The 13,430-nt window shown below is 33.5% G+C and overlaps 1 protein-coding gene across 1 annotated transcript in view; it reads right to left on the bottom strand.

Moving 5' to 3' along the window:
• The window catches only part of LOC145265420 (OTU domain-containing protein 5-B-like), a 74,954-nt gene that overhangs the window by 36,353 nt on the left and 25,171 nt on the right, over nucleotides 1-13,430 (bottom strand). The window contains exon 4 of the mRNA XM_080121249.1: nucleotides 5,827-5,983. Within this exon, the coding sequence (XP_079977375.1) occupies nucleotides 5,827-5,983 (157 nt within the window). The remainder of the gene's footprint in view (nucleotides 1-5,826; nucleotides 5,984-13,430) is intronic.

The following is a 13,430-nucleotide window of genomic DNA, read 5'->3' as shown; positions in this document are numbered from 1 at the left end:
ATCCCAGTGTAAATGGATAACGGTGCAGTTTCAGGCCTTAACATGTATATTTGAATTGACCACCGTGAAAAACCAAGTTTTTGTTTAGAAATATGAGAATAAGAGCCACAAAAAGGGGCGCTTTTAGCACTGAAAGTCCCCAGGGATGTGAACCAGAATTTTGCCAGGATGGCTGGATCAAAAGTTATGGGACAAAACGTATCATTTTTTATCATTTTGGGGCATTTTTGACCTCTTGAGTCAACGGAATTTTTGCAAAAAAATTCTTTTCCTATACATATCCATTTAATGAAATACAATATGTAGCAAAATTTCACGAAAAACTAATGAACGGTTATCTAGCAATCGTCCAGACTAACGGACACCATTGAAAACATAGGTTCCTCTCCGATAACAAGAATAACAAAATTAAAAAGTAAAATGACATCAGTCCTTGCAGATAATACTACAATATGATTTAATACAATATGGGAACCATTAATTATAAATAATAAATAAGGACACTATGTATATATATATAGTGAGAAAGAGAGAGAGATTAATAAATAATGAGCTACAGAGATAAGTAGTAACATTTAGTAAAACTAAAAATAGGTTTAAGCCTCTATAAATTCATACTAGTATTGTCCACAACGGATACAGTACTACATATAAATTCAGTTGTAAGTGACACACTCATCTAGAGATTAAAAGTTCAATTCTTAGTGTGGCTGATACCAAGAATACAATTGCAAATTAAAACATCTATACGGTCATGGCTGATAGAACAAAAGCCTGTTACGCTCGTGGATTAATTAAAGTGTTCTATTTGAAATTCCGAACAGGTTCCCAAGTTTGGGAGGTGACATCAACCAATACATTATGTGAATAAAACTCATGATGAATACAGTTTGTTGGGAGTTTAGAGCGCTAGTGCGCATGCGCACCAGATGTTTACAAATAGAACGAAATTGGCGCCTTTTCCCAGCTTAGTCGTTCGTTACCGACCATGTCGTTATGTTGTACCTGCTGAATTTTATGTTGAATAAAACCTTTCTAATATCTTAAAAGGTCTTTATTTTTCATTACAATTTATTCAACATAAAATTAAAAATTAACAGCAACAATGGATGCTATACTGAGACCTGGTAAATTCGAAGGATCGTCCAATACAACCGCTGACGAATGGAATCATTGGTATCGTACCCTCATCAACTGCATCGACTCTCTCACAGTCGCTCATCCTCAAAATCCTCCGAATAAGTTAAGTATTCTGATTAATTTCATCTCACCGAAGGTCTATTCTCTTATATCTCACTGTTCAACATTCGAGAGGGCTATTAGCATCCTTCAAGCAACCTATGTAAAACCGATAAATTCTGTGTTTGCTCGTCACCTTCTCGCCACTAGGAAACAAAATCAAGGTGAATCTATTGATCAGTTTCTCCTAAAACTAAAGAATCTTTCTAAGGATTGTAATTTGAAGATGTTACTGCCTCTCAACATGCGGAGCTAGCGATACGTGACACATTTATCACAGGTCTCACTTCCTCAACTATTAGGCAGAGATTAGTTGAAATTAACCTAGATCATGCCGTAGCAACTGCACGAAGTCTAGAAATGGCCCAACATAATGCAGCAGCTTATGACACATCAATTGTAGCAAAGGCATCTATTCATGCAGATGAATTTGAAAATAACTCTAGTTTGGAACTAACTAATGAATGTGCTGCTGTTTCCAGAAATAATCAGGCGACTCACTTCGCCAGATGCCAATTCTGTTGACGAGAAAATCATTCTCGAAATATTTGCCCAGCTCGGAATGCTGACTGCCTTAAATGCGGAAAGAGGGGCCACTTCTCTAAAGTCTGCCGATCTAAAATAAAACAAACAACTTATAATACCAGGACTAGTTCTGCATATATTGCCCTCACTGCGTCATCCCAATGCACTCTATGCACACAATATTCTGTAGTAAATGCAACAATTAATAGTACCTGTTTGAAAGCTATGGTAGACAGTGGAAGCACTCATAACTTTATACGAATGAACATCGTGAGATCACTCGGCCTTAGTATATTACCTTCTAATGATACGGTAAGCATGGCTTCCTCGAATCTCACGAGCAAAACCTTAGGACACTGTGTTGCGTCCATCGCTGTTAATGGACAAATTTACACTAATATGCGTCTATCTATCCTTCCCAACTTGTGTGCTCCAATTATACTAGGACAAGAGTTCATGCAATTGCATAACCGGGTGGAATTCCGTTATAACGGAAAGATACCATCTTTACAGATTTGTAACGTCACTCAGATGAAAATCGAGCCACCGTCTCTTTTTGCTAATTTAGCAAAGAATTGTAAACCCATCGCAACAAAAAGCAGAAACTACTCAGCATCGGACTGCGAATTTATCCGGAATGAGATACAAAAATTATTAAAAGAAGGTATCATAATCAAATCGAATTCCCCATGGAGAGCCCAAGTACTAGTAACTAGAAATGAAAGACATAAGCGTCGCATGGTCGTTGACTATTCTGCAACTATAAATCGGTTTACACTTTTGGATGCTTTTCCGCTTCCCAAAATTTCGGATATCATACACCAACTATTACAGTACAAAATTTTCAATAAGTTGGACCTGAAGTCTGCATATTATCAATGCCCTATACGTAGAGACGAGAGAATTTACACAGTATTTGAAGCTGACGGAGGACTATACGAGTTTTCTAGGTTACCTTTTCGGCTAACGAACTCAGTAGCTGTGTTTCAACGTATTATGCATAATCTGATTCAAGAACATGAACTCCAAGGTACATTTGCCTACATTGATGACATTTGTCATCAGAGGAAAAACTAATAAAGAATTAAACGAAAATATGGAAGCTTTTAGAAAGGTTATCAACCGTCTTAACTTGCAACTAAACCCTGTAAAGTGTGAATATGGTATAACCAAACTAAAGTTTCTAGGGCACTTATTGGAAAATGGAACAATCAGTCCTGATCCAGACAGACTTACACCACTAAAAGAATTACCGATTCCGAACTGCAGTAAGTCACTCAGGCGGGCTCTAGGTCTCTTCTCATACTATTCACCATGGATAGAGAATTTCTCAGATCGGATTTCACCTTTATTAAACATTACGTCCTTTCCTATCACTGAGAAACTAAAAAATCAATTTCAAGCCATGAAAGATGAAATTTGCAAGGCTTCGGTTGCAGCCATTGAGGATGAAGTTCCTTTTACGATAGAAACTGATGCATCTGCGACAGCATTAGTAGCCTGCCTTTCCCAGAATGGACGTCCAGTAGCATATTTTTCCAGAACCCTAACGCAGTCAGAGCGTCGACATTCAGCAGTGGAACGTGAATCGGCAGCCATTGTAGAATCTGTGCGTAAATGGCGTGACCTCTTACTCGGTCGACACTTTACCATTATTACTGACCAACAGGCTGCATCATTCATGTTCAACACGCAGACACCAAATCGTATTAAAAACGATAAGCTGCTTCGGTGGAGACTTGAACTTTCAAACTATTCTTATGAGATAGAATATAGACCAGGTTCTCTTAATAACTCTGCAGATACCCTTTCTCGATCATGCTCTGCTTCGCGCTCATTATCACTAAAGGACCTGCACGCAGCACTTTGTCATCCTGGAGTAGCGAGACTATCACTTTGTGAGGCAGAAGAATCTACCATTCTCCATGGAAGATGCTAAGCGCACCTGCGCTGAATGTCAAATATGTGCTGAACTAAAACCAAGGTTCTTCAAACCTCCATCAGGTCGATTAATCCATTCCCGATCCCCCTTTGAACGTCTTTCAATAGATTTCATGGGACCGAAACCATCTACGAATAATCTCAAATACCTACTCGTGATTGTAGATGAATATTCACGCTATCCTTTTGTCTATCCATGTCAGGACATATCAACAAAAACTGTTATAAATTGTCTCCAGAATTTATTTACCTTTTTTGGTTGCCCAGATTCCATCCATAGTGATCGAGGAAGTCAGTTTATTTCATGTGAACTAAAAGAGTTTCTCTGGCAACATGGAATTGTGATTACCCACTCAACTCCATACCATCCAATCAGCAATGGACAATGCGAGAGAGTAAATGGCACAATCTGGAAAACGATCAAACTTGCACTCAAAACCAGGCAATTGGACGAATGTCACTGGCATGAAGTACTCGACATAGCTTTGCACTCTATTTGATCGCTACTTTGTACAGCAACTAACTCAACCCCACACGAGAGAATGTTTAACTTTTCCAGAAGGTCGGGCACCGGATATACCTTACCCGAGTGGCTGCAAGGAGGACCGGCCCTCCTTAGGAAGTTTGTCCGCCAACACAAATCAGATCCCCTAGTGGAACCAGTAGATATAATATCTGCAACTCCCAACTTTGCCAGAATTCGTTTCCTTGACGGCCGTCAGTCAACAGTCTCAACAGAAGACCTAGCCCCCACTCCTGTCACTGACCCCTCCTCTACAAACTTGGAATCTCCTGTCTCCCCTGATCATGGTACATCACCAGATTCTACTACTCCATCAAACATCCGCGAACCAGAGTTGATTGATCAACAGGAGACCCCAAAGAATAATACCTCACCAAACGGAGAGTCTTTCTCTTCAGTCGACAAAACAAAGTGTTTAGAAATAGAAGAGCAGCAGCAACAGTCTGACTCGAAGAAGGGCGTTTTCAAATTTCTTCCAGAAGCTACAAAAAGGGGAAGGAAGATCACCTGCAACCCGAAATATAAATAAAATGTGGTGGAGAGTGTTGTGAGTTTAGAGCGCTAGTGTGCATGCGCACCAGATGTTTACAAATAGAACGAAATTGGCGCCTTTTCCCAGCTTAGTCGTTCGTTACCGACCATGTTGTTGTACCTGCTGAATTTTATGTTGAATAAAACCTTTCTAATATCTTAAAAGGTCTTCATTTTTCATTACACAGTTACAAAAAAAGATTACAAAAATTAGGATTAACTACTTTACTCAATAGAATAATGAGAGATTTAATTGAAAACATTAAAATAATATTAATATCTAATTAACATTTTAAAAAAAAAATATTTCTACTTGGATCTCAAAATTTGTCAATGCCAATTTCAAAGGTCAGAGCTGTCATCATCATCAGTTTAATGTCTAATTTACATGCTGGCAAGTGTTGGATGGCTTCTAGAAATTGACTTCCAAACTAACACATCTTTGGTCAGGTGTTTATTGCAAATTTATGTTTATCACTTCCAAGTTTTCTTTGGCTTTCCCCTTCCAACAGACTCTGCTACTGCAACTGTTCTACACCCAAGAACTCTTATCTATTCTTTCAACATAACCATACCAACAAAATCTTCTGCACACATCAACTTGATTTATTTGCTAATAGATAAGATTATTTACCATAAATATGACACATTGCAAGTTTTTGTTTATTTATTCCATTATTTCTGAAGTCACCAACTTCAGAAATAATGGAATAAATAAACAAAAACGGAATTAAAAGTTCAATATTAGATGAGATTAAATATTTAATAGAATTTGATGATAGCTTAATATTTGGATTGTTTGTTTGTAAGCTTTGATGTCAGAAGAGAAGATTGTTAAAAAGAAAGATCTGTCCCTGTGTGTGTGGGGGAATAATAATCATATAGTAATTTTCTCTTGATATAAAAAACAATAGCCAATATCTTAAAAAAAATAAATAAAAAAAACAAAAACGTTTTTGTCTCAAAGAAAGGATATTGTCACTAAAGCATAAAGGGCTACTGTGATAGGGGTCAGTGAGGTGGGTAGTTGGGAAGCAAGATATTTGTTCACATTAAGCTATACTTACCTATGCTATACTGATAGACTTCAATGGGTCGATTATACAATTCACACAGAGCTTGCATTTCCACATGGTTACCATGACAACTGTCCATTCTTTTACGGTTTAAGTAAGTATTAAAATCTTCTGTCACATAATGTTTGAAATAATCAACATTTTTAGCCTAGAAAAAAAAAAAAAAAAAATTCATGTCAAATTATACACAAAACACAAAAAGGGAGAAAAACTATTGCTCAGTGGGTGATAACAAACAAAAGTTAAAAAAATTTTTTTTAACTGACAACTTCGACCAACAAAATGTTTGTACAATTTACTTGGAATGATGAGTAGTCAGATGACAAATGGCATGCGTAGAACTTAGAGAATTGTTTGTCAAAATAAAATTTGGTATAATGTTTGAAATGTTAAATTTTACAACTAAATGTAAACCCCTGCAGTAACATTGGTTTCACCTACGTTGCACAACAACAAATGATGACAAACAGATTGATGCAAAAGTCTTGTACCAAATGAGAGTGGACGTAACACCTCAGCCCCCCCCACACACACACACAATGAGCGTGGACCTAAAATTGTGTCACCGTCACCAAATGAGGTTGAACCTAGTTGCGTCACACCCACTGTCTTTGTAGAGGTAAAAACTATTATATCTATTATTGTACTAAAGCTGAATTAATGCTTGTCTCAAAAATTTTTTCTTATAAATTTTAATGACACAAAATACATGCTAAAATATTCCTCAGTTTCTGATTGTCATGTACGAAAAAAGATTCTATTTAATTCTTTTAATTGGCTGTAATTTGTAATAAATTGAACAATTCACCGATATTTTGTTTAGTTTTTTTTATCAGGCTCTATTCGTTGATTGAGATTGTCGGACTGACTTCCTCATCTTGGTTGTTATTGTCACAACGTTTTGGTCGTTTTGCCCTCCGGCCTTCGTCAGGTGTTTTGTATCGAACTGGGGAACCGTTTGTTAGGATTCTCGAACCCATATGGCCGAGTGGTCCTAGACATTGTATCAAAGTTTACAGTTACCCAAAGGTGCTGAGTTCAATCCTGAACGAAGGCAGTGAAAAAGTAACATTCAAAACAGAGAATCAGCAACTATGTCCCAAAGCCTAGCTGGAGTCCGAACACGGTACCCCCGTAATAATAATAAAGGGTTGGGTTCGAGACTCCTAACAAACGGTTCCCCAGTTCGATACAAAACACCTGACGAAGGCCGGAGGGCAAAACGGCCGAAACGTTGTGACAATAACAACCAAGATGAGGAAGTCAGTCCGACAATCTCAATCAATGAAAACACCTCATCTCAAAAATACAGACAATTACTAGGCTCTATTCGATTTAACTATTGTAGATTTTAATATTAAGCATTTAGAAAGAGCGACTTTTTTCAACTAATTTACATACATATGTAAATTAGACGTCAAAATCATAGGTTGTTTTAATTTTATATTATTCATCAAAATAATAAAACATTTTTAGTTATGCAAAAAAAAAAAAAAAAAAAAAAAAATCAATTAATAGATATGTTACAGTTGACGAAATCAAAAGTAGAAATAATGATGACTGTACTTCATTCTTTTATCAAAGATGATCAAAATCTGGCATCCGAAGAATCTCAACTTGACAAGAAAGTATGAAGCAGAAATAAGTTATGCCATAAAAAAAGTACTATCATGCAACAGCATCTATGCTTCCATAGATATAAAGTATCCCAAACTAAAGTTTGATTTTCATTATATCATAAAAATTTAATCTTTACAAAATATAAACAATGATACCAATTTTATTTTGGTAACACAATTAGCCACTAAAATAAGATCATTCAAAATTTGATGAAACTTAAAAAAATTATTGTCTTGGGTGTTATTAGAACAGAAGCTTATTTTTTCAGTGTTTGACTACAAATGCAAGCTTTGAAAAAGTGAAAAACCCTCATAATTTTAATATTGTCTGGTGTATAATTAATCATAATAGAAACAATAAAAATCCCATTAATATTGTTAAAAAAATGACAAAAAATTGCAACTTTGTTCATATAAGATTAAATAGCTGACATTTTGAATCACTTTAATACAATCCATGTCATAGTAGAGACAACATTAGATTTTTCTAGAAATAAAAAAAAAAAAAAAAAACGCAGACGCAAACAATTTGATAATAATTAGCTACCAGTAGCCAAAATTTTTAAATCGTCTATGACTAAATTTGATCTTCTCATATAAAAAATATACATAAATACAAGAAAAACAAAAATCATGAAGATATCTTGTTTAGTCTTCAAGTTATGATCATTTTCATATTTGCAAACGTAGCATGAACATGTTTCCATTACGACATGGCAACTTTGAAAGCAAAAAAAGTAACCAGTAAAAATGTCATGAAAGATGCTTTCATCACTCTTAGTATTAGAAGACAATAGGAAATAAACGTATAATCATATCTAATTCAATTTCAGCTTTCATTTTTGAGATGTGAAAAGTGAACATTGCATTATTTATAATAGCAAAATCGCACTGGTGGGCACTTTTTGAAGTATCAGCAAATAAAACTGGATTAAAGAAAATTAAATATGAACATGCAATATAATTCTATGCATAGTGGTTATTATGTCTATTTTTTTTCAAAAAATTCCAGCTGCAAGTTTTTTCATTATAAGTCGATAAAAATACTGATATGTTCAATTTCAATGGTGGAAATAAAGTACCGAATGCTTTAAATGTATACAAACTTCAAAATCACAAAAACTATTAAAAGATAAAGATGTGAAATTTTGCATGCATAATCAATACATATTGTTTTTGCTTTGTTTTCTTCAGTTGTTGCTTTCTCTTCTAAAGTACCACCTTCTGTAATGCTTGGTGTTTTATTTGGACTTCTTTAGATTTGCATCCACACAATCCAAGCAACTTGTTCCTTTTCAGATTTACTATCAAGCCAAATGTCATACCTAAATTTCAACTCTGTACACCTTGTAGTTCTAAAATAATAAACTTAATAATCGCAATAATTCACTGTTTATCATGGCGAATATAGTATATAAGCCAACACACCTGTTCAACACCAATTTACATTCAATACATATCTACCCTGCACCAAATCATTTTTAAATAAATACAAAATGCTAGAAACGTCCGTTCAATTTGCTTCTTGTCTAGCATTTTTTACGCTCTTTTGCCAAGTTTGTTTACTTTCAGGAAACTGGTTTAGAATGCCGAATAAACAAATATTTAGATACTCAAACATTTTAAAATTAAATAACTAGTTTTATAAATGGTTTATTATAAATACTCTTTATTTCCCCTCCAAAATGATACAATATTAATTTTTGAAAAAAAAAATCCAAAACATCGCTCATTTGTTTACATTAAAAAGCTGAACACGTGCTAACTACATGTTGCAAAATACTTCTGAATATTTAAAATATTCAAACGTAATTTTTATGAATTAATGTACAGAAATGGTTTCTTATCGCTTATATTGAAATTGAAGCAGTATAGTTACCTATTTGGTGAAATATCGAAGTCGAACAACTTTCATCCATTGACTCGCACATTTTCACCATGTTCACAATTCACGCAATTTTGTCCAAAAGACTCCCGAGGTGTCAATTTTCTTTCACCTTGCACATTTTCGCGAATAAAGCTAGGTACAATTTCTTAGCACCATTTTATAGGAAATTGAATAAACTTTAATTTTATATCGTGTTTGCCATGGTTATTATGAATAGTTAATTCACTAGAAGCAAATTAAAAGAGAAAAAATTTTTTAAAGAATTTTGCATATTTTTTTTTTTTTAATATTTGTTGTCATTTTTTTATTTTTCTTAGAACTGCACGCCTATGGAATTGTCTTCAGTTTTCCTGCTTTCCAGCTGATTACAATATGGTTGTCTTCAAGTCTAACGTAAACGATTATTTTATTGTCCAATTGTCTACTGTACACCCTTATCCTTGAGTGGCCTTTGTTTTTAAAAAAAAAACCTAAGATCATTCTTTGCTTAATTTTATGCTATTTATATTTTTTTTTATTGGTCAAATGGCAAAAATTTGCAAAGAGTTTTAATTAAGAAGTATGATTTTCTTGATTTTTTAAAAATTAGCAGCTAGCGTTCCACATCAAAATGTTATCACTTTTGTTGGTGCTATTAAAATAAATCAGTAAAATTGAATTTTTATTCAACAAATACAAAATAAAAACCATATGAAAGAGGAAGATTTGCTCTTTCATGTAATATATATTTTTATGCAAAACCAAATTCAAACAAATGAAATACAGGCTGGTGAACATAACCTAAAGTTGACCATTTTTTACAAATTTCACTCTTTTTCAGGCTGCTGCCAGTAGGGCAAAAATGTCATTCACGGAAGTTTTCAATTTTTGTTTTTTTTGCCCAAAACAATTTCAAGCCCTATATTAAGCCCACTAAACTAGCAAATAATCCCTTTAAGAGGAGACGGTCATATTTATAGTAGCATTACAAGTGTATGCTGTATTTTCGTGGACATCGGCAATATAACATACCTAATGTGCTTCAACAAGTCATATCTTTTTTATTTGTTGGTCAATTTTTAAAAGAACTGCATTGATGGAAAGAGAATAGAATAAGCATTCCAATGATGTTAATTTATTTTTTGTTTATGCGTTCAATATTTTTATGCTCCAAGTTAAAAATGAAAAAAAAACGGTAAAAAATAATGCCAGCAAAAAGGGAAGTTATTTTTTCAATGGTTACATTTCAGACCTTACGTTTGGATACATATGCGTGGGTTAAATTTGATTGGATATGGCTGAAATTTTACAGGCTATATAAACATAGAAGTCTGTCTCTAGTGGAATTTGATTTATACTTTTACGGCCACAGGAAGCAAAGTTACGACCGAGCAAAGTTGACAAAGAATATTTCAAAATTAATAAGGTAAGTCAGCATATATCATCGATTTTCATCTAGAAAATAGTTTCAGAATTATTTTCATGTATAATATGTAAATTATTTTCATGTATAATATGTAAATTATTAATTGTGCGGAAATGTCTTTGAAATGTCATCTTTTATACAAATTCAAATCCGTTTAACATGAAAACAGCTCGCTACGCACTAATGCGCTTACTGCTCAGCTGGCTAATCAGCGTATTGACGAGTTTTGTTTGTCTTTGCTTAAAAATAGAACACTTCTACTTTCATTTGGAAAACAATTTTTTATTCAGAGTTTGTCAATTTAAAAAATTATTTTTAAGTTCTTTAAATTTTATTTCCAAACAATACCAACCCAAAACTATTTTGTCGTTTTTTTTAACGCTTTTAGTACATACGTTTCTATTATGGTATTTATATCTTCTTACTTGTACAGTAAAATTTATGTTTTTTAGTAGTCCAAAAACAAATAAAAGGTACTTGTGCACTTATGTTAGCTTGCTGAAATAAAAACATTTAGAAACCCATTCTTAATATGGAGAGGGGAGGGTGTTTTGTTAACTATTCTATACTTTCAACAATAAAAAATATTGTGAAACTTGAATTTAACTTGATAATACCATTAAAAAAAAAAAACAATAGCACGGTAACATAAGTGCATAATTATCCAAATAAATGTTACCAAAGGCAAGATAAGTTACTCTTCTACCTAGTTGGATAAGTTTTTAGTGTTTTTATTTAATGTAAAATCTTTATTTCGAAAAGTAAATAGTGTCAAGCGTTACAAGCACAAGAAAAATAAGCACGTTTTTGAAATTTCGGCAATGACTAAAACCCAACCAATAAATGCCCTCGTGTCTATATATATAAAAAATATTATACATATGCTTCATGAAAAACTTTCCTGGGGTTTGTATTACTGTACAGATAGATTTAAAAAAGTTGTCAAAAAAACAAATATATAACAAATAAATGTTATCGAAGGCAAGATAAGTTACTTTTCAACCTAACTGGATATGTTTTTAGTGTTTTTATTTAATGTAACATGTTTATTCAGCTTGAAAAACATAGTGTTTACCGATGTATTGGAAAATTTAAAATGGCGCCTGACTCTCTCTTTGACACGGTAAGTTTGGGAAAAGGAGTTATAAATAAAAAACTAGACAAAATACGGTTAGCAACTTGCTCAGTATATGTTACCGTGAGATAGGCTGACATATATTCGGTGAGTTTTAACAGTATTTTGCATATTTTTTTTATTTTTAACTCCTTTTCCCAAACTTACCAAATACAAATCAAAAATTAAAAGCTGCAGTCACAATTTAGTGGCATTATGTTGCAATGTTTGTGAGTTGTTTACATAAAAATTACAGGACCATTTTGGAATTTGATTACCAAATCAAGGGTATCCTATCTTCAACTTAATAAATATGTTCAAGATATACATATCTTTTTTAGAAAAATGTAAAAAGAATCCCAAAATGATTTTACATTCAGACATCCACTGGACTAAAGATATCACTGAAGAAATCATAAATTTACCTCACAGGAATAGGATGGCAAAGTGCCTATTCATTGTTCATGAAGACACAAGAAATGAATTACTTTCATGTCTCAAAGTTGTTGCATCTGCCATGAACCAAACAATTGAAAAGCAGCTTGCTGACTTTTTTCCAGGAGGCAAATTTGGTGGACCCCCCCTCCTCAGACAAAGATAATATTTTAATATTTACAGCAAATTTTGTAATTTTACACTAAAATGATATAAAAATATTTTTTTTAAATATCAAAAAATGAATATTCATACAGATCTGCACCAACTTGGGATGCAAGCATCATTTTGGTGATCTAGACCATAGCCAAAGAAGACGGCCAAGTGCTTCAATGCATCACCATTCCTCTGTTCAACTGCTGAAATGCAATAAAACTAAAATGATTGCAAGATATGCCATTAGATGATCGTCGCAGTCTGATGAAAACAGTGCGAAAAGGAGGCAAAACTCGTGAAAAACATGTGGAAAGAGAAAAGTCTGTGCTAAAAGAAATAGTTGTAGGGAAATAAAAAAAACTGAAAAATCGAAGTGATGACAGCATGAAACAAGAGGCAGGCATTCAATGTCTTGTTCAACACCTGTGTGAACAACTACCAAAAAAATTACCATCAACTGGTGAATATATAGTTGTTGCTTACCAAGATTCTTGGTATCCTGGTATTGTGAAAGTTACATTTGAGGATTCATGTAGAGTATGATTTATGGCTGCATCTCAGAAAATAGGGGTATATTTTTGGCCAGAGACAGAGAGAGAGGATTTACAAAATGTAAATCAGGAGTTTATTTTGAAAATTAGCCTGGTCCCAAAATGCATAAGTTCTGGTAGACTATAGGAATTTCCATCTTTTACAGAAATTCAAAATCTATATGAAAAATTTTCTTCAATTTATTTCTGAGATTAATTCATATCTACTCAACTTTTTTTTTTTTTTTTTTTTTTTGAAGTAGCATTCAATGGCTACACCCCAGATTAAGCTCTCTTTTGGTGGAGAGGCAGGTAAATACCTATTCTCAATAAAGCTATATCTAAATACTTCTATAATACTTAGTTTTGTTCATAAATAGACACCCACTGTATGATACCATGTGTCAGTTTAAAAAAAAAAATTGAAATTTGTACATTTTAATTTATA

Source organism: Euprymna scolopes, chromosome 40 (genome assembly GCF_053919585.1).
Source record: "Euprymna scolopes isolate OS-2025 chromosome 40, ASM5391958v1, whole genome shotgun sequence".
NCBI lineage: Eukaryota > Metazoa > Mollusca > Cephalopoda > Sepiida > Sepiolidae > Euprymna > Euprymna scolopes.
Note: the sequence above shows the minus strand (reverse complement) of the source record. Positions and strands in the feature narration are given on the sequence as shown.